The following is a 22516-nucleotide window of genomic DNA, read 5'->3' as shown; positions in this document are numbered from 1 at the left end:
TATTAACCTGCCTAAATTATGTATGACATGTGCATAATTAAACTAATACCAAATACACAGAGGCAAAACCCTAGCTCTGATACCAATTGTTGGTTGCTACTCGGAAAACCTAATGGTTCCACTGTACAAAAATTTTGTACAAAGGTCTGAACCTTTTCCTAGCTACCATGTGTTCTTTTAAATTAAACTTGGATCGCCTGCGGAACTTAACAAGTTTGATCCAAAGTTTAATCTATTTGTTCTTTTAGGTTTAGACTTGGATCTCCTGCGAAACTTAACACGTTCGATCCAATCACCTAGGTTATTAATTTCATTAAATATTAGTTTTCAAAATTGGCTTCCAGGACTGCATGGCGAGGCACATGGCCTTCTTAGATATGGGAACAACCACCACCACCCAGACAAAGCCTTTTAAGGAAAGTTAATATTTAATTTCCTTAAATAACTTTAGGTCAACCGAAAAGAACAATCAAATCACAAGGAAAAGAAAAACAAAAGAACACTACATCGAAAACAAATTCGAAATACTAGAATCGTATGCCTCTTGTATTTAGTATTTTTACATGAAGATGAAACTAGTATGATGCGGAAATAAAATACTAGTATACCTTTTCTTTTGCAAGCAAAACCCTCTAGATCTTCTACCGTATTCCTCTTCTAACCTCGGACGTTGTGTGGGCAACGGTCTTCCGAGATGAGAAACCACCAAAGCACCTTCTTCTCCTCCTTGCAAGGTTCGGCCAAATCAAGTGTACCTCCAATGAAGAAGAGAAAACACCACCAATGCTCAAAGGGATGAAAACTTTCTCTCCTTCTTCTCCAAGCTAGAAAACCGGCCATCATTTGATCTCCAAGAGGAAGAAGAGATTCGGCCACAACAAGGAGAAGAGAGAGCTTGAAGGGGCCGGCCACACCAAGGAAGAAAAGAGGGAGAAGAATAATAAGGTTGTGTCTCTTGAAGGCACCCCAACCCCTCTTTTATAATCCTTAGCTTTGGTAAATAAGGAAATTTAATTACAATAAAATTTTCTTAACTTTCCTTGACATGAATTAATTAAGAAAAATAAAACAAAATTTCCTAAATCTTCATGTCATGGCCGGCCACATCAATAAGAACAAACAAGGCAATTTCAATCAACAATTAAAATTCCTTATTTGTCTTCGGAAAATTTTAAAAAATAAAATTTCCCTTTAAAATCCCTTCATGGTTGATAAAAAGAAATTTCTATAATTTTAATTTTTCTACATGTGAATAATTTATAAAGAAGAAAAATAAAATATCTTTCCAATCTACAAATAAGGAAAGAGATCTAATCTCTTTCTTTAATCTTTTGTAGATCCTTTTAAAAGAGATATTTTAATTTTAAATCTCTCCAATAAATTATATCTTTCACATAAGAAAAATTTTAATTTAAAATTCTTTTTAATTTAATGGGGGGCGGCCACCTAAGCTTGGGTTCAAGCTAGGGGCCGGCCACGAACCAAGGCTTGGTCGGCCCTAGCTTCCACAAGCTGGCTTGGCCGACCCACATCATGGGTAAAAGGTGGGTATAGGTGGGTATAGTACTTATAAATAAGAGGCTACGATAGGGACCGAGAGGAATTGATTTTGGTCTCCCGATAAAATTAAGCATCCGTGTTCGCCTAACACACAACTTAATTTTATCAATAATAATTCATTCCACTAGAGAACTATTATTGAACTACCGCACCAATCCCAAATTACATTTTTGGGCTCCTTATTATGAGTGTGTTAGTCTCCCTGTGTTTAAGATGTCGAATGTCCACTAATTAAGTGAGTTACTGACAACTCATTTAATTAATATCTTAATCCAAGAATAGTACCACTCAACCTTATCATAATGTCGGACTGAGTCCACCTGCAGGGTTTAACATGACAATCCTTATGAGCTCATCTTGAGGGCATTATCAACCTAGATCTCTAGGACACAGTTTCCTTCTATAATCAACAACACACACTATAAATGATATCATTTCTCAACTTATCGGGCTTATTGATTTATCGAACTAAATCTCACCCATTGATAAATTAAAGAAATAAATATCAAATATATGTGCTTGTTATTATATTAGGATTAAGAGCACACACTTCCATAATAACTGAGGTCTTTGTTCCTCTAGAAAGTCAGTATAAAAGAAACGACCTCTAATGGTCCTACTCAATACACTCTAAGTGTACTAGTGTAATTATATAGTCAAGATAAATTAATTCCTAATTACACTACGACCTTCCAATGGTTTGTTCCTTTCCATTTTGGTCGTGAGCTACTGTTTATAATTTATAAGGTACTGATAACATCATCCTCTGTATGTGGCACCACATACTATGTTATCTACAATATAAATTAATTGAACAACTACAACTAAATGTAGACAATTTGACCAAATATGATTCTTTATTCGAAATAAATGTTTACAAAAGCTTAGGCTTTCAGTATACACTCTAACACATTTGAGGTAGCATCTTTTTATACTGACTAAATAAAAAACAAGACCTCTGTTATTATGGAAGTGTGTACTCTTAATCCTAATATAATAACAAGCACATATACTTAATATTTATTTCTTTAATTTATCAAAGGGTGTGATTTAGTTCGATAAATCAATATGCCCGATAAGTTAAGAAATAATATTATTTATAGTGTGTGTTGTTGATTATAGAAGGAAACGGTGTCGTAGGAATCTAGGTTGATGATGCCCCCAAGAGGAGCTCATGAGGATTGTCATGTAAACCCTGCAGTTTGACTTAGTCCGACATGACGATAAGGTTGAGTGGTACTACTCTTGGAGTTAGATATTAATTAAAGTGAGTTGTCAGTAACTCATTTAATTAGTAGACATTCAATATCTTAAATATAAGGAGACTAACACACTCATGATAAGAAGGAGTCCATATAGTAATATGGGATTGGTGCGGTAGTTCAATAATAACTCTTTAGTGGTATGAGTTATTATTGATGAACTCGAGTTGGGTGTTCGGGGCGAATACGGGAAGCTCAAGTTCATCGGGAGACCAAAACCAATTCCTCCTCTCGGTCCCTGTCGTAGTCTCTTATTTATAAAGTGTTATACCCGCCCATACCCACATTTTTACCCATCTTAAGGTGGTCGGCCAAGCCAAGCTTGGAGCCCAAGCAAGGGGCCGGCCAAGATCAAGCCTTGATGGAGCAAGTAGGTGGCCGACCCTAACTTGGAGCCCAAGTTGGTGGGCAGCCACAATAAAATTAAAAGGATTTTATTTTTTAAAATCTTTCCTTATGTGAAAGCCATGATTTAAAAGAGAGCTTTAAAATTAAATCTTTCCTTTTATAGTTTCTACAAAAGATTGAGAGAAATGATTGATATCTTTCCTTATTTGTAGATTGAAAGGAAGATTTTAATTTTGGAGAAAACTTTTCTTATTGTAATCATCCACATGTTTTTAATAGAGAGATTTTAATTTATAAAAGTTTCTTTTATAACCAACCATGAAGGGAATTTTAAAAGAGAAATTTTTATTTTTAAAATTTCCGAAAATAAATTAGGAAGTTTTAATTTTGTGTTTAAAACTTTCCTTGTTTGGAGGATTTGATATGACTGGCCAATAGAAACAAGAAAAGAAAATTTTAATTAAATTTTCCTTTCATTGGCAAGGAAATTAAGGAAGATTTAATTAAAACTTTCCTTATTTGCCAAGACCAAGGAATATAAGAGAGAGGATAGAGGTGCCTCACCTCACAACAACATCTCTTCTATTCCTTGGTGGTGGTTGGCCCTCTCTTCCTCCTCTTCTCCTATTCTTCTTCCTTGTGTGGCCGGCGGCATCTTCATCTCAAGGAGCTTGGTGGTGGCCGGACCTTGTTAGAGGAAGAAGGAGAGATAGGAGGTTTTGTTTCTTAGCATCCGTTGGAGCTTGGTTGGTGGCCGAGGTTCTTCATTTCAAGGTGTTTGTTGATTGGCCGAAACTTTCTTGAAGAAGAAGGAAGCTTGAGTGGATTCTCGTCTCGGTAGATCGTCGCCCACACGACGTCCGAGATAAGAAGAGGAATACGACAGAAGATCGTGAGGTCTATAAGCTATAAAAAATATAACTAGTTATTAGTTTCCCCATTATAACTAGTTCATCCTTTTATTTAGATCTTGAAATACCAAACACAAGAGGCTAATGAATCTAGGTTATCAAATTTATGTTTTCGATTTTGTGTTTCTTTTATTTTTTGAATTTGTGATTCGATTGTTCTTTTTGGTTAAACCTAGGGTTACTGTAAGAAAATTAAATATTGAATTTTGTTGAAAGGTTTTGTCTAGGAAGTGGTGGATGCTCCCATACCCAAGAAGGCCTAGTGCCTCGGCATGTTTAACCTGGAAGCCAATCTCTGAAATTAATATTTAATTGAATTTTTAACATGAGTGGATTTGGATCAATAATGTTAAGCATCATTTGTGATCCAAGTCTAAACCACTAAAAACAGTTAAGTTGAATTTGGAATCAATAATGTTAAGTTTTATTTGCGGTTCCAAATTTAATTTCTAAAGAACACAATAGGTTGTTAGGAATGGTTCAGGACTTGTACAAAATTTTTGTACAGGGAAACCGATACGATATTCCGAGTAGCAACCAATAAGTATCACATTATTAGTGAATTGGATAACGAAGGACACTTCAGCCAAGATAAGACATTAGCCCTCATCTCTTCCAACTTCTATTAGCCCAAGCTAACCAGTGATGTAGCTCATTTCATGGATCGTTGCTTCATATATCAACAATCTAAGGAAACCCTCACCAATGCTAGTTTGTATACTCCCTTATCAATTCCCAAAGCCCCTTAGTGTGAGATTAGCATAGATTTCGTATTTGGTTTACCCCTCACCCAACGTACCACAAATTCTATTCTAGTTGTGGTGGACCGATTCTCTAAGATGACTCACTTTATGGGGTACAGAAAAACCATGGATGTTATTCGGATTGTCACCCTCTTCTTCAAAGAGATTATACGTTTTTACGGTATTCCTCAAACTATTACTTTAGATCGTGATACTAAATTTTTTAGTCAATTTTGGAAAACTTTATGGGGAAAGCTAGGGATGAAGCTAAACTTTAACAACGTCTATCACCCTCATACAGATGGTAAGACCGAGGTAGTGAATCGAAGCTTAGGAAATCTTCTAAAATGTCTCACAGGAACCAAACCGAAACAATGAGATCTTGTTTTACTTCAAGCAAAATTTGCATACAACAGATCAAAGAACATGACTACTAGTTTGAGTCCTTTCAAACTTGTTTATGGATGAAACTCATCTGGGGTACTGGATTTAGTCCCTAGTTTGCGTCCAGGGTAAGCTAACCCCAAGGTTGAGGAGATGGCTTAGCATCTTCGGGTCATTCATGAATATGCACTACAACAAATTTGACTTTCCGTAGTGCATCATTAACGGCGCACTGTTAGGGCGCACTGTTAATAATAGTTTTTACAGCGCACCCAAATAAATTTGTTGCGAATAGTATAATGTTTATACAAACAATGGCGTGCAGAAAAAGTATGCTGTCAATAATTATTTCTACAACATGCAGAGTACAATATTAAAACTTAATATTAACGGTTTGTGGAGTGTGCAGTCGATAAATATTATTAAAATATTAACCGTGTACAAAATGCACTGTTAATAATCTTTAAAATTTTAAGAATTTTTAAACCCTTTATTTGAACTCTTTTGCAAATTCCTTCCCCCTTGCAGATTTTTTCCCCAAAATTTTCCCTCTCCCCGAATCTCATTTTATTTATTTTTTTTCAAAAACCTCCATGACTCAAACCTAAACTCCTTCGATGTCCCCTCTCCACCTCCTTCACGAACCCCTCTTCTTGAACAACTCACCTCCGCGAACCCCTCTCTACCTCTCCCCTTCTCTGCCTACGACTCTCTTCACTGGTCATAACCCTAAACTCCCTCTTCGTCGAACCTCTCCACCCAATCCCTCTCCGGCGAACCCCTCTTCGTAGTGGTCTGACTCAGCGCTCTTCATTCCCTCTTTGTGACAGTCTAACTCGACACTCTTCGTTCCCTCTCCGTAGGGGTCTGATTCAGCGCTCTTCCTTCTCTCTTCCATAGTGACCTACTTTCAGCGTTGAGCAAGCGGTTGATAGAGTTGGATGTGTCCACCATTGATGTAATTCTTGATAGTATGTTCTTTCCTAACCCATGTTCAACACTTTTCATTAATTTTGTAACAACACACTATATTGGTTCTGCATATTTATATAATGGTATATGTTGATATGATGATTGAGCATATTGTGGAATGAAGATCAGCGGGGATGATCCCGCTGCTATGAAGGATTTCATTTTTAATATTCAGAAGAAAGTAACTGAATTTAGATCTCTTTCTGATGATAGTTAAGAGGGGAACAAAGTATTAGTAGAGTGAATTCTTATCAATGTGCTTTTACCATCTACATACCAATCTGTACACCATCTTACTTTTTTTTGTTCTTCATTTATAGATGGAATTCATGCCCGATAAGATATGTCATATAAAGAACAACAAGATGAGATCAAAAGAGGTCCTTGCGTATCATACACGGATTAGAAAATGGGTACAGAAGGTATTGTCTTGTAGAGTCAATTTATTTCATGATTTTTTGTGCAAAGTTTGTGATGGATCAGTGATCAAACATTCAAACCTTTATCTATGCCAAGACTTGTCAGGTTATGTCCTTGTGTTTGTCTAGTAAGAAAAAAGTCAAAGTTTCCAATTATAATTTAAGTCCTATCAAAGTAGTCAATGCACAAGCAGTTATGCTCTACACATGTTGTGTTAAACTAGGTTTCTAACAATAAAAATGTATAGACATTCAATTGGAGTCGAAGGTTGTGTGGGTAGAAAAATCACAACAAAGTAATTATAATCAAAGGTGTTTTGAAAGATATGGATATTGCCATTGATATCGCAAATATGGAGATCAATGGTGGATTCATGTAGCATGTAGCAGACCCCAAATAGCTGGGACTATCGAATTCTTTTGAGTCTATAAGATGCAAGTGAACTTTTGTACTTTTGTGTTGTGGTTGTGTTTTTTGTTTTTATGATTTTACTATTGCAGTACATTCAATTGTACTTTAAATTAGTCTAGTTTAACCACCCACATGGGACAGGGTGTTCGAATATAAACAGATCGATGAGTTCAATTCTTAATAGGGTGAATTTTTTTGATATAAATGATCATTCATTAATATTTATCATATTCGAGAGAAGCAGAATATCATTCATACATGAAGGTTTGCTCCACACAATCTTTGTTTAGGTTATGGTCAATTATTGTTCTTATAAAATCTAAGTCGCATGGATTCTAAGAACCGTATAAGAATTCACATATAGGAAATATAAGAACCTATGAACATGAATATTTATTTTATCAATTAAACATGGCATAAGAAAAATAAATACAACCTAATTGAATAGTCATATGCTTATCTTTAGCGTTGTCGGCTTGATTTATATGGAAGAAGATGCAGTAGAAAGGAAAGTCTTCCAAGGAATTTAAGGGACACTGCATCACTCTCTTTATTGTTTTCTAGTATGACGGTCCTGGGTTACTAACATATCTATCTAACATTCTCATTATAAATGCTATATCTGGTCGAGTACAAACTTGTGCATACATGAGACTTCCCACTGCTGACACATACGAAAATTGCTCCATCTTGTTTATTTCAAATTTAAGCCATGGACACTGCATCACTCTCTTTATTGTTTTCTAGTATGACGATCCTGGGTTACTAACATATCTATCTAACATTCCCATTATAAATGCTATATCTGGTCGAGTACAAACTTGTGCATACATGAGACTTCCCACCGCTGACACATACGGAAATTGCTCCATCTTGTTTATTTCAAGTTTAAGCCATGGACACTGCTACAAGCTGAACTTGTCACCTCTTGACACAGGTGTGTCACCAGGTGTACAATTCTACATACCATACCTTATAAACACCTTTTCAATATAGGCTTATTATGAAAGTCTAAGAATGCCTTTTCAATCCGCCAGAGTATCTTGAGAAGCTTTCAATTCAGACTCTTTGGAGGAAATATTTGCCTGAGCTGTAGTCAGGGATGAGCGTAGAGAGTCTAGCTCAGAGTCTTTAGATTATAAATTAGAGACTTTAATAGTCAATTCTAAAGCATGAGCATCCTTCAGCGCTTGCAACTGAGATGACAATTGCGCATTTTCGACGGTATACTTATCTAGTTTGGATGTCAGTTCAGCGCGAAGGTTAGTCTCTGATTTAACTTGAGACTCAAAATTTTTTGTAAAGCGCTTCCATTGACTCAGGTTCTTAGATTCTGCCTCAAGAAGTTTGCGAGTCTCTTATAGCTAGGTGAACAACTCAGATATTTCTCTAGAAGCAAGAGAAGAATATGCTCCCGAGGTTTGCTGCCTCAATGTGTCATTTTCTCGAGCTAAATCATATAATTGATGGGGCACACTCATATTAATGACCCAACACTATAGAAAGGAAAATTATTAGTAGAATACATTAGCAAAGAAACAATGGAATGAAGAGCATGTTACCTTAGTTTCCTCGAAAGAAAATTTATCAGTCAAATCAGTAGAGGTGAGCTTTTCAAGTTGTTTGCAGGCCTCTACCCAAACTGTGGTTAAAGAGCCTCCCAATAATATTGGAAGGGTGGAAGAAGCTATGGAGGAGGACGATAAAGAAGTGTGATGTGAAGGAGGAGAGAAGAGGAGAAAAGGAGGATCCTGGGTTTCTTGGTTAGGTAAAGGAATTTGTTCTAGGAATGACATAATAAACTTAGGATCGGGGCCAACACTTTGAATGGAAGGGTCTTCCTATGGGTGAATAGGGGGAAGTGAGAATAAGATATAAGGAAGATAGGGTAGGTTTAGGAGAAGTGGTTTGAATATCTCCTATATGCATATCTTCAGGAACAGAAATGACCCGTTTCTTAGGGAGGGGCGCTAAGGTTAGCCTCTGCCCAGGGCATTTCCTTATAGGAGTAGCTTCCAGTGTCTACTCTTGTAGCTCCAAAGGGTGTCCTCTAGCAAGGGAGGTAAATTTATGGGTCTCTCCGGAAATTGTGTGAGAGCTAGAAGCTATCACGGGTTGGATAGAGGGGTCAGACAGAGTATCAAAAGGTTTAGCTGGCTCAGCGTTAAGCTCCACATTGAGCTCTCGTTCCTTGGCCAATAATGCCTCCTCTTCTAGGCTGATTTCCTTGTCAACCAAAGCTCTGAATATGACATCCACTACAATAAATAAAAGAGTGTTTTAGTTAGTAAAAGAGTAATAGTTAAAATGTCAAAACTACCAAAGGAACATTGCAATCTCTTTTGAACAGGACCTAGGCCAAAAAGGTATAAAAGATCACTACGTATCCATTTGTGAATAGAAAAGCGATGACCAAGCAATCTGTTGTAATAATTAGAAAAGACCATTTATTGATGAAGTTCTTTTACATCAACAAGAGGGGGGAGGAAGATTGCCATAAGGTAGACCATGCAACAGGTCTAGGAAATTTTATGAAGAAGAAGCGTGATTTTCAACCCTTGTTGGATGAGGGCATGTCTATAAAGAACACTATCTTACCCCCTGACTCTGATTTTTTAGGATAAGAGAACATGAAGGAGTTTTGAGGGGTAGGAGGCATAATGAAAAGGCGAAATAACATGAACAACCCACATAAATATTGAAAAGTATTTGGGGTAAATTGTTGTAAAGGAATACCGAAATACTGGCTTATCTCTTATAAGAATGGAGGAATAGGGAAGCATAAACCTGCTACCAATTGATCTTTGAAGAAGGTAACATAGTCATCAGGAGGGAGATGGGGATAAGCCTCAGGGTGCGAGACCTTGATATGATATTCTTTAGGAATTTCATACTGAGAGCGAATGAAAATTTAATTGACAGTACTATAGGAAGAATGGTCTGAGCGTACCAAGGAGCTAGTAATTCCTTAGCCATGATGGAAAATAAAAACACTTAAGAGATAGGTGACTTACTAGGTCCTTAGGAAAAGAAAGTACTAGAGGAAGGTCGGGGAAGATGAAGAGGCGCAAGGTGTTGAAGAAAGTCGAAAGAGAGAATCGCCATAAAGTAAGTTGAGATGAAGAGTAAAGAAATAAAAAAGATTTAGGGAGGGTGGTATAAGGATTGTCGTTAAATTGAAACGGCTCATGAAAGGAGAAGCGTTGATTTGCTAATAAGAATGTGATGGGGCATTGATAAAAAAACATATTAAAGGTTTCTTCAAGAAATAAGAAAAAAGGATACGTGGCGCTCACCTATAAAGAGACATTTATGATAGACAGAACAAACCAAATCATATGCTGATATGTCATATCTTCGAACATTCTCTTTCCGTTGAAGGGTCAATCATCGACGAAACAATTTTGAAAAACTGCACGACTCTCAAGATATGGTTAAAAGAAAAGGGAAAAACATAAAATAATGAGTTATATGAGTAGAGCTAACAAAACTGAGACTCATGTCTAGTCAGTCAGCCATTCCTCCTTCGACTAGACTTGAAGGGAAGGCTAGTGATATGGGTTATGATGGAGCGGTCTGGAAAATGAAGTAAGGGTCATGGTCGAGAAAGATAGGAGGGGTATATAGCTGGGTTAATGTATGAGTAATAGGATGAGGAACGACCAAATAAAAGGCATTTTGCACATGCTTGGTCAGGCAAAGCCCGATCGACTGTAAAGGTATTTGACCTTGTAAAGATTTTAGTATATTACCGACTAAATGAAGGTCGAGCGAGCATCAATGTGTTTACAAGTGCTCGGTAATGCGAAGCCTGATCGGGCGTAAAGGTATTTAACCTTATATATAATTTTTAATATATTATTGGTCGAATGAAGGTCGAGCGAGCACTAATATGCTTATAGGCGCTCGATCAGGCAAAGTCCGACCGAGCGTAAAGGTATTTGACCTTGTAAAGCTTTTAGTATATTACCAGCCTAGCGAAGGTCGAGCAAGCATCAATGTGCTTACAGGCGCTCGATCAAGCAAAGCCCGATCGGGCATAAAGGTATTTAACCTTATATATAACTTTTAGTATATTATCGGTCGAATAAAGGCCGAGCGAGCGCTAATATGCTTACAGGCACTCGGTCAGGCAAAGCCCGACCGAGCATAAAGGTATTTGACCTTGTAAAGCTTTTAGTATATTACCGGCCAAGCGAAGGCTGAGCGAGCATCAATGTGCTTCCAGGCGCTTGGTCAGGCAAAGCCCGACTGAGCGTAGAGGTATTTAACCTTGTAAGCTTTTAGTATATTACCGACCAAGTGAAGGCCAAGTGAGCAGCAATGTGCTTACAAGTACTCGGTCAAGCAAAGCCTGACCGGGCGTAAAGGTATTTAACTTTATATATAACTTTTAGTATATTATCAGTCGAATGAAGGCCGAGCGAGCACTAGTGTGTGTATAGGTGCTCGACCAGGCAAAACCTAACCGAGCATAAGGGCGCTCAGCCTTATAAAGCTCATAGACACTCTCCGTCGAGACATACTTAATAGAAGGTATTCTCAATATATACACGACCGGCTTGAATGATCGGTCAAGACATTCTTAACAGAAGTATATAAGTATGACAGCCCGATAAATTTGGCAGGAAGTATCTTTTAGAAGCTTCTTCAGTTATAGTAACGTGTTCCTATGCATATCTCATCATAAATATGAGTCATAAACGATAAAAGAGGTACATCTAGGGTACAATAAAGATTTCCTAAAGGATTATTGCACGAAACTTAGAAGATGACTTCATCTCCTAACAAACTCTAACAAACCGGGGACTACTTCACGACTACAGAGGTTACATGAGGTAATATAAAAAGGGATATCCTCTCCGTTGACAAGGTAAGCAAGTTCTTGCATCCAAACTCTGTTTCTAAGTACTTCAGTTACTGTACTTCTTTTGCTTCTTTTTCTTCCACCTTTGAGAGAGACACTGACTTGAGCGTCGGAGGGCATAGCCAGGGATCCCCATCCCAATTTTAGGTCACTAACACTTTGTTGGCTCGCACTATAACAAAAACATTGAAAGACAACGATTAAAAACCGTTGTCGTAGGCCCTTTAAAACCGTTGTAATTGGCAGTGTTGTTAAAAGTGGGGGGCTACGACAACGATTTTAAACCGTTGTCTTTGAATGAAAAGACAACAATTTTGCAACGGTTTTAAACCGTTGTCTTTGAATGAAAAGACAACTAACCGTTGTCTTTGAATGAAAAGACAACTAACCGTTGTCTTTGAATGAAAAGACAACGGTTTAAAACTATTGTTGTTTAGAGCATTTTTATTAACAATGCGAGTTTACAATAGTTTTTGGGGCTACGACAACGGTTTTTAACCGTTGTCTTTGAGGGTGATAAATAACAACAACGATTTTAAATCGTTGTCTTTTAAATTATTATCTTTTAATACCAATATATATATCATATTTCAAAATAAATATATAATAAAGAATCATAATCACAAAAGAATGAATATTTTCCATATCAATGTCATTCAAAATGTTACTTATACAAGAATTGCAATCACAAAAGAAGAAATATGTCTAATATTCAAATAAAATTTATCCCATTACAAATAAATAAATAAACTTCATTTACAACTAATGAACAATAGTCAAAAGACTAGAAACTTGTGATGGTGGTTCATGCCATATAGGATTGCAAGTAATTATTGTCAACCCAAGCCCCATCACAATCTTCAACTTGTAGAATTTCATTGGACTCCTCTTTCTCACTTGTTGATTCTTTCATGTCAACCTTGTCCAACATTGTTGATCATCAATTCCATAATAAATCCAGTCTTCCCACACCAACTCCATCAAAAAGTCCAATCTTTTCATCCCTTTGATAAGGCACCAGGAGATCTCGACATATAAAAAATGCACATGAGACATAACCAAACATATACATACAAGATTGTGCAGCAAGTCTGGTTGTTCTTCAAACAAATCTGGCAGATTTTTTTTCATAGCTTCCTCTAATTTTAAGGCATCTTTCCCTGCGACTCCATACCATATTTTTGGTGCACCCCAGTGCATATAGTTTAATGAGTATAGATGATGATCTTCCACATGCTGTTAACAAAAGAAACATCAATTAGCCTATAAGTTGAAAGTAAAGAATTATGCATTTGCAATGTGCAAGTTTATTAGATGCCAATTCTACGACAAGTTTATTAGATGCCAATTCTATGACAGCCTCATGCCACATGTAAGCTATGGATTTGCTGAGTGTGTGATTTGAGAAATACTATCTTACCCAACAAAAGGAGGAAAAGCACATGTATGAAATCAATCTAACAAAAGTGCCTTCTGTTTTGGATCTCCTTCCTCCTCAACCTGTAATCCAAATATATGCATAGCGATAGTCATTTAACGGCTTGTTTTTTGAAGAATCATTTGAAATATAGAACAATAATTCCAATTGATATCGTATGGCAACATAAAACCTCCAAGGTCTCATTTCAAAGTGAATACAATAAGGTATTATTCATGAGACAAAAAGAAAACATTGCTTGGATGATAAAACAGATAACAAAGGGTAAAAGGCCAAATGGCCAAATAAGGCTCTTTTGTATCAAAATAGCCGACTATCTCCCTATTTTAAAAAATTCTCTACTAAGCAGTTGCCACAAACAGGTAAATGGAAAGAACTTTCAGACATGATTTATAGCTGTTATAATCAGGACAAACGAAGGTGGCTGGTGCTGAGAAGCTAATTATCAGTAAAAGCATTTTAGAAGATATTTAGTAGGGCCAGCTGATTAAGAAGATGATGCATACCTCAATTATTACCCGGCCCTTTCTATTTGGCTTTTTGCCAGCATAGTCACCATCTGTCTTTTGTGATTTAGATTCCAACAGTGCTCGTAGTTTCTTAGGAATGTGTTGTTCTAAACGATCCATTTCTTCATTATCTTCTTGCATTCCATCTGTACCAAATTAATTTATTGCTCAGGAAGTCCAAACTGATGAATTAATCAAGCTGAGCATACTACCAATCATGGAGTTCAGTACAGCTATTACATTTTATATATCTTCCCTATAGTCATTAAGAAATTTACTTATTGCTGGTTTGTGCTATTGTTACATCAATCTAAATACCTGGAGGATAAAGGGATTAGAGGAAAAGTTTTTACCTTCATCATTGCCCAAAAAGGATTCATCATTCATGAGACCATCAAAATCTTCCATGTCCTCTTCCTCTTCAAGTCCATCATTGCCTTCAACATACTCTATTTCTGCCTCCTGCTAAAATAAGAACAAACTGGATTGCCTACCAAAAATAGTTGCGAGAAAAGAAGATGAGGTAGAATGAGTCTGATCATTACTTCTTCTTCTTCAGTTGCACTTGGTTGGAGACCTTCCATTTCCAAGATATTATTATATGCCTCGACAGGGTAGTTGTATATGTCACCATAAACACCTTTCTTCAGGCGCTCTAGAAGTTCAGTCTCGATGCTCTGTCACAAAATAACCAATTACACTAAATGGAGTGCTACAGATGATGAAGAGTCGCAAAGCAATGAATGTAACCTTATCCAAAACTGCAGCCTTTTCAGTTTTTTCCTCCCTCCTAGCTTCTCTCTTCTCCTTTCTGGGCACTGTCATTATCTTTTCCCTAAGTAAATGGCATAAGGTTGCAATTTCAATCATTCCCTAACATAAATGGCATGATGATGATGATAATGACCATGATAATGAAAATAAGAATATTTCTTCTCCTTTCTGGACATTGACTAAGACTACTGCATACCTCACTTTCAATTCAAGCTTTCTCATGCGGATTCGACATTGAGTCATTTTGGTTAGTCGTTGTTTTATTTTGTGCACAAGTAATTTAGGCCAGAACTCTTGAGAAAAACAAAAACAGCAAATCATTCAATACTTCAAAGATAGATTTCAAGAACTAGTCAATGAGAGTAACAGTACCATATGCTTGTCAATAATTTCAATAGCCTTCTCATAGTTTCTTAGAAGTTTAACTCTCTCCCACAGTTCCTCGACAGTCAGCAGTTCCTATAGTTCAGTTGCTTCCACTGCAAATAAAGTGGCTCTTGTATATACCATGAACTATTGAGGGACAGATCATTGCTGGAATACAGGCATTGTTCAATTGTATGGTCACCAATTATTCCAGTTCTCTCACATTGCTCCACACAATTTATGATACGCAGGGATGACATGAAACACAAAACATAACCTCATGTGTAAAGTATCTACTTCCAAGTAATTTAAGTCCAATCGTCGATTGTCAATTAAAGTCAGACACAAGAAAAAAAAATTAAAAATAAAGAAAGAATTTAAAACAAATGATTAAGGAAGTCTCAACAATCAATAGTTAAGAATTGCAAGACTTCTAGCCATATTTGTTAAACATACTAAAGTTGTATAACTCAATGCATCATAGAATGTGAGAAATCAACATAGTGGTACTAAATTGATGAATACTATGGTCTCAAAATTGGATAGCTGTTATTTTTTGTATCATGCTAGTATGAAGTTCCCAAAAGATGTGCATGCACTAATGATAAATTAAAAGGACAAAATGGATGTTCATCTCTATTTCCAGGCCCTGTGACTAACAAGATAAGAAAGAGTTGAAATTCTGGAGTAAATTAAACAGCAGCATTCTGGACGTCTCTGGCTAACTAAAGCAAGGACACAAGCAAACAAAACAGCATTTTAGCGGTTATCGAGGCTATACATAATTCCAACAGTGTTCAAAAAATCATATTAACCATCAACTGACAGTAAAATTTTCACGCAAATTTTTAGACAAATTGTTATGCTTTGGAAATACATTTTGCAGTCCACTCATTGACCGTAGAAGTAATTGGCAAGAGAAAAAGCCCTAATCTCAAACAATCTGACAAAAAAAAAGAAGAGAAGGATCCCGTAAACAATTTAATCTACATGCATCCATCAAATGTTGTACTGAGAGAAAGAATTGAGGTAGTGCTTACAATTGTAATGGATGCAGCGGCGGCGAGATGGAGATGCCCTTGGAGTGCGGAAACCAAATATATACAAGGACGGAAACCAAACCTTAAAGAGAAAGGAAAGGTGAGGAAATAGGGCTCTCGTCGCCTCATTGATGGCCAAAGAGGAGAGGGCCACCTCCTCTTCCGGTAAATAAAGGGAAAAGCTGTGATCTGCAAGAAGATCGAGTATGCAAGAACCAAGAGGGAATTGCGCAAGGAGGGAAAGATTAGAATTGGCTTTGCTGAAATCATCGTGGTAAGGTTTTCCAACCTTGTAGCCTCTGTTGCCCATCTCTCTCCCTCCCCGCGACCGGTTCGCTATGAGTCGTGAAGGGGCGATGGGTTTAGGGCTTGGAGAGGAAAGGAGAAGGGGCGACAGGTTTAGGGCTTGGGATCGAGAAGGTAAAGGGGGGAATGCAGCGGCAAAAAATTTCGAGGAGAGGGAAACAAAAAATGCGGCGGCAAAAAATGACGAAGGGAAAAAATGACGAAGGAAAAAAACAGCGGTATTCAACAAACACTTAATAGACAACGGTTTTCAAAAATCGTTATCGTAATCCCAAAAAAAGCGCACATAGACAACAGTTTTCAAAAACTGTTATCGTAGCCTTTAAAAACCGTTGTTGTAGGCCCAAAAAAACATAAATAGACAACGGTTTTTAAAAACCGTTGTCGTAAGCCAAAAAAACTGTTAAAAGACAACGATTTTTGTTAAAACTGTTGTTAAAAGGTAAAAAGACAACGATTTGGCATAAAACCGTTGTCGTTTGAGTGTTGTTGAATAAGGATTTTCTTGTAGTGTCGTCTCATTGTGCATAGGATCATTAAGGTGCACTTCCAGATCTTCAAGAGTTCATCTTCATCAAAAACTATCGTTCGTCGGAGCCAGCGCACCACCTTGCATATTTTAGACAGGATCATACATACTAGGTGCTTTTGAGTCTTTAGACTCAAAGTTCTTTGGTTACACCATATATATAGACTCCTCTATGTATCCATTGAGGAATGCAGTCTTTACGTCCATTTAATATAGCTCCAAATCATAATGAGCGACAAATGCCATGATTACCCTAAGGGAAACTTTTGTCGACACAGGTGAGAAAGTCTCCTTGTAATTAATATCTTCTTTCTGAGTGAATCCCTTGGCAACAAGACAAGCCTTATACTTTTCGGCATTGCTCCTTGAATCCCTCTTGGTTTTAAATATCAATTTACAACCAATGAGCTTTTTTCCTTCAGGTAATTTGACAAGTTCCTAAATGTCATTGTCCGCCATGGACTTCAACTCTTCTTGCATAGCGTTAATCCACCTTTCAGGGTTAGAGCATTGTTTGACTTCTTGGAAAGATATAGGATCACTCTCCAACACTATGTCAAAATCATGCTCTTGGAGATAAATATAATCACAAGAATTCGTGGTTCTTCGTTCCCTTGTGGATCGCCTTAAAGGTACTTGTGTTTGAGGTGGTTGAGGTACTTGCTCATCAATATGAGACAATACTTCAATTTTAGTGGTAGGTTCCTCCAATTGCATTGGAGATGTCATGGGAATATCTTGGTTCACTACGCTCACTAGATGAGTGATACCTATAATGTACGGTATGGTAACCATACCGCTACTGATCGCACTAGTAGTAACCACAATAGGATCGCCAATGCTTTCCTCAAAAGATACTTCCCTGATTTTATTACTCCCACTATCCTCAATAAACTTAGCATTTCCTGTTTCGAAAAAGGATCTATTAGAGGGATCATAAAATTTATACCCTCTTGACTTCTCAGAGTATCCTACAAAATTACAGCTAACCGTTCTTGAGTCTAGTTTTCTTTCATTAGGCTTGTAAGGCCTAGCTTCATCTGGACAACCCCAGATGTGTAAGTGTCAAATGCTAGACTTCTTACCCGTCCACATCTCGAATGAGGTTTTAGTTACTATCTTACTAGGTACTCTATTGAGTAGGTAAACTATAGTCTTGAGTGTTTCACCCCACAAGGACTTTGGTAGAGAAGTGAAAGTCATCATACTTCTTACCATGTCTTTTAGGGTTTGATTGTGATGCTCAGCTATACCATTCTGACTGGGTGTACCAGGCATGGTATACTGAGGCACAATTCCACACTCAGCAAGGTAATTCACAAAAGGTCCTGGACGTTGTTCACCTGATCCATCATATCGACTGTAATATTCACCCCCACAGTCAAATCGGACAGCTTTAATTTTCTTACCTAGTTGAAGCTCAAGTTCGACTTCAAAAATTTTGAACATGTCCAAAGATTATGATTTCTCATGAATAAAGTACAGATAGTCAAATCTAGAATAGTCGTCTATAAAGCTAATAAAATATGTGTGTCCATTCCAAGATACCTTAGGGAATGATCCACAAATATCTGTATGTATTAGCTCCAAAACATCACTACAACGACTAGTCCCCTTATTCTTTTTGTTAGTGGTCTTCCTCTTGATACACTCTATGCAGACATCAAAGTCTGACGTATCAAGGGAATCGAGAATTCCATGTAACATTAACATTTCTAGGCGTTGTTTGGATATATGTCCTAAACATCAGTGCCATAACATGGAAGAATTCTCGTTAGTCAATTTACGTTTTGTACCTATACTATGCATTATCATGTTGTCAACTATAGGAGTAAAGGCGTTCAATTTATAAAGCTTATTAACCAAGGAACCATTGCCAACCAATACTGAATTAAAGAAAATGCTGAAAATTCCATTTCTAAATTAACAAGAATAACCTGATTTGTCCAAACAAGAAATTGAAATTAAATTTTGTCGAAAAGACGGTACAATAAATGTATTTTCTAAATCCAGAAAGACATTTGTTCCTAAATAAAGCCTAAAAACATCAATCGACTCAAGTTTAGCCTTTTTTCATTTCCTGTATAGATGTATCTTTCACCATCAAGCGGAAGTCGACTCCTAAGACAACCCTGCATAGTGACACTTATGTGAGTAGTGACACCGGTATCTATCCACCAAGTATCAGTGGATACAATAGCTAAACTGACTTCCGAACTAGCAAAGTTAAGAAAACTCCTAGAATCTACAGTTTGTTTTCCTTTTCTTTTATTATTAATCCTCTTTCGTTTCTTGCTCGCACTTTGAGAACTAGATAATAAGTGAGCACTCTCAGATGTCTCAATCTTTAGTCTCCCTTCCTCTTATATGCATTGAGCTATATATGAGTTCATTCAATGTCCACTTTTCCTTTTGAGTATTATACGATATCTTAAAAGGAGTAAACTGTGCAGGCAGAGACATCAAAACGAAATGCACTAACATACCCTCAAACATATCGAGTTTTAATGCTTTCAGATTTGTCACTATATTGGGCATCTCCATAATGTACTCCCTTATGTTTCCTTTACCTTCATAAGAAGTGTGGTAGTCTCGACCTTTTTATTTGAGGTGTCTACTAATTAGTCCAGGAAACTCTTAGCATCTCCTCCCTCTATTATTGAGCCCTTTATTAGTGCCGGTATGGAAAGCTTCATGATACTCAGACACATGCAATTTGATTTCTCCCACAGTTAAAATTCAGCCCTCTGCTCTATACTGCTAACATTGGTCAGAGGTGCGGGACGATTATTCTTTAATGCATAGTCTAAGTCCATGTAGCCTAAGACTACGGTCACGTATTCTTTCTATTCAGCAAAATTCAAACCAGCTAGTATTGGGATGTTATTAATGCTGGCAGTTACAGACTGCACTGAAATTAAAGAGAGAAATTTATTTAAACTCATAATTTAACTAAAGCCAAGAACATATAAGTAATATAAAATTATGCAAATAAAATAAAATTTTAAATGTATATAAATGAGCTCTTTATGAGATACCAAGTACAACATAATGTGTCTTCCTTTGGGTCGACACATTATTTGTTAACGATACTCTTTAATATAACTCAAACTTTAATTGGCCACACACTGTATTCCTTTAGGTCGACTCATAGTGTGCATAATATGATACTTTATATGAGTTATATTTTAGTCCATAGCTCGCAACAACCTTAATCAGCCACATAATGTCTTCCTTTAGGTCGACATATTTTGTGCATGATCTGAACAAAATAATATTTTGTTTTATAGTTGTAAGCTACCTTATGCATATATCTGGCATAAAAGTAATCTTCCTTTGGGTCGATTACTTTTAACATAGATATACATCTACCAACACAAAATACACTAAACCTGCCTAAGGTGTCTTGCCTTTGGATTGACACATTAATTAATTCAACTTAGTAGCACGTTATGTGGATAGACTCAAGAAAATTTTAGGAACTTAATTCGAACAAAAATTACTTAATCAGTCTTAACAAGTCCAAATTAGGTTTATCAATCGATTGATATCAAATGATAGTCGATTGATTTTGGATTATCGTAATTAATTTGAAAGTCTACTATATATGACTACATGATCAAATTAAATAGTATTATTTAATACTATTTAATTCCTTAATTATTCATAAAAATTTTAAAATATATATTTTTTTTATGAAACAATAATATATTTATTTATTTTTAATTGTTATTGTTTCATTCCAAACAGTTTATTTTTATTATTATTATTATTATTATTATTTAAAACACGGTTTTTAATGAAAGAGTTTATTACTTTTTCACAAAACCATGTTTTCTTTATTTATTTATCTTTTATTTCTCACAGTTTTAATTTCAGGGAAACACTTTGTTTTCCATGGTGTGTAGTTGAAATAGCAACCTTCATCGAAAAAAAACTTAATCGAAAGAAAAAATAATAATAATAATCTCAATCGATTAAAAATAATTCTAATCGATTAATAATTGACATAGTCATGAGTTTAAAGTTATTTATCAATTAAAAATTTCAATCATTTTTATTTAAAATTTTAGACTCGACAATCGATTGCTCGACCAAAATCATCGAATGAATCATCATAATTTTACCTAAAATTAGATTAAACAGTGATAGTTTCCATCGTTTTTCGTAGAAACACAAAAAATTTGAAAAACAAGTCTATCCTAGTTTTCTCTTACATTATTTCTGATGATCAAAAATTATATTATAATAGAAAAACTTATCTAGCATGCATACAATGGATCAACAAAAAATATATACTATATTGTCATGAAAATATGAAGAAATAAAGCCTTGACTTTGATACCAATTGATTGTTCTTGTAAAACCTAAGCCGCATGGATTCTAAGAACCGTATAAGAATTCACATATAGGAAATATAAGAACATATGAACATGGATCTTTGTTTCATCAATTAGACTTGACATAAGAAAAATAAATAGATAAACATAATAGACTAGGAATCTGATTAAAGAGTCATATCCTTGTCTTTAGCGTCGTCGGTTTGATTTCTGTGGAAGAAGATGCAACGGAAAGGAAGATCTTCCAAGGGGCTTAAGGGATGACGGCGCCGTAAAACTTCTTGTCAATGGGAACAAGAAACTATGTTCAGATGATTCCCTAAGTCCTTGGAGATCAACCCTATATATAGTGGACATCTATTATCAACTCATAGATAATAATAGATGAGAGACTATATATATATATATATACTGAACATCTATTATCAACATATAGATGACAATAGATGTGGGATTAAGATTCTATACATACAAAGTCTACATTCAACAATCGAACCCAATAAACCTAAGTTAAATCATTTTAAAAGACTCAGATCGTATTCACATATACAACTTATAAATAAACTCACCTAATAAGGATAATTATAAACCTAGAGTAGATTATTTCTGTATTTTTACGTTTTGCTTTTGCTATTGTGGATAACATTTGCTCAGGCATTGGGTTAAATATTCTACAGCTAAGAGTGGACGATGTACTTCTCTAAGGGCTCAAGAGGAGCGAGTTGTTAGATCCTGAAAAGAAAGGCCAATGGTGGATTTCTGTAGATGGTATATTGAATACTAATGATATCGAGGATGTGGCCGCCACAATAAACAAGGAGGTTGTAGATGCACAAAAGCTAATGCAGCTTACTGCTGCACAGCGAATGAACACGGACATTTGTAGATCTATCTTTCGCATCATTATGAGCAGCGAAGACTACCTTGATGCTTTTGAAAAGCTTCTGAGACTTGATCTAACAAGAAAATAGGTTTGTGGTCTTTTCAGAATCTCATCTATTTTTTCCTAACCTTATGTTTCTTAATAATTACCCAAATAATCATTTTCACCTTTATTAAATTTCCTTTTTGTCGATTATAATCTTCAGTACAGGGAGATTATGAGGATCCTTGTAGATTGTTATTTGCAAGAGGTGTTCAACAAGTACCATACAGTCTTACTTCCAAGTTATGCAACTACCAAAAAATAAAATAACAAATTCAGCTTGTAGGTGCATATATATTATCATCTCTAAAATTTTATTTTATATTTTGCTTCATCTTTTTTTACTTTTTGCTTCTTGCTTGCATATATATTTTAATCTCTAAAATTTTATTTTATTTTTTGCTTCATCGT

General features: G+C 36.0%; 1 protein-coding gene across 5 annotated transcripts; it reads right to left on the bottom strand.

Annotated features, from left to right (window-relative positions):
* Nucleotides 1–12688: 12688 nt before the first annotated feature.
* Nucleotides 12689–16411, bottom strand: LOC122030338 (protein MAK16 homolog). Of its 5 annotated transcripts, XM_042589548.1 has the most exons (8): nt 14972–15928; nt 14796–14892; nt 14576–14660; nt 14371–14502; nt 14179–14290; nt 13823–13971; nt 13299–13378; nt 12689–13114 (listed from the first exon to the last, which is right to left on the bottom strand). In XM_042589548.1, exons 2-7 carry the CDS (start codon nt 14840–14842, stop codon nt 13331–13333), a joined length of 573 nt encoding a protein of 190 aa, XP_042445482.1. In that variant the 5' UTR covers nt 14843–14892; nt 14972–15928; the 3' UTR covers nt 12689–13114; nt 13299–13330. The 5 variants fall into 5 exon arrangements, with proteins under 5 accessions (XP_042445482.1, XP_042445483.1, XP_042445480.1 ...); XM_042589549.1 differs by lacking the exon at nt 14796–14892; XM_042589546.1 differs by lacking the exon at nt 14972–15928 and having other exon boundaries at nt 14796–14926.
* Nucleotides 16412–22516: the final 6105 nt, after the last annotated feature.

This window comes from Zingiber officinale, chromosome 10B (genome assembly GCF_018446385.1).
Source record: "Zingiber officinale cultivar Zhangliang chromosome 10B, Zo_v1.1, whole genome shotgun sequence".
Classification (NCBI taxonomy): domain Eukaryota; kingdom Viridiplantae; phylum Streptophyta; class Magnoliopsida; order Zingiberales; family Zingiberaceae; genus Zingiber; species Zingiber officinale.
This window is presented reverse-complemented; position numbering and strand designations above follow the sequence as displayed.

Bases quoted from the DNA above. Each gene is read 5' to 3' on its own strand.
- LOC122030338 (XM_042589546.1), bottom strand. From the start codon at position 14,920: ATGATTTGCTGTTTTTGTTTTTCTCAAGAGTTCTGGCCTAAATTACTT. The intron at 14,661-14,795 runs GTATGCAGTAGT...CCATTTACTTAG, and splicing joins AAGCTTGAATTGAAAGTGAG to GGAAAAGATAATGACAGTGC. The intron at 13,972-14,178 runs GTAAAAACTTTT...AATTTGGTACAG, and splicing joins CTTTTTGGGCAATGATGAAG to ATGGAATGCAAGAAGATAAT.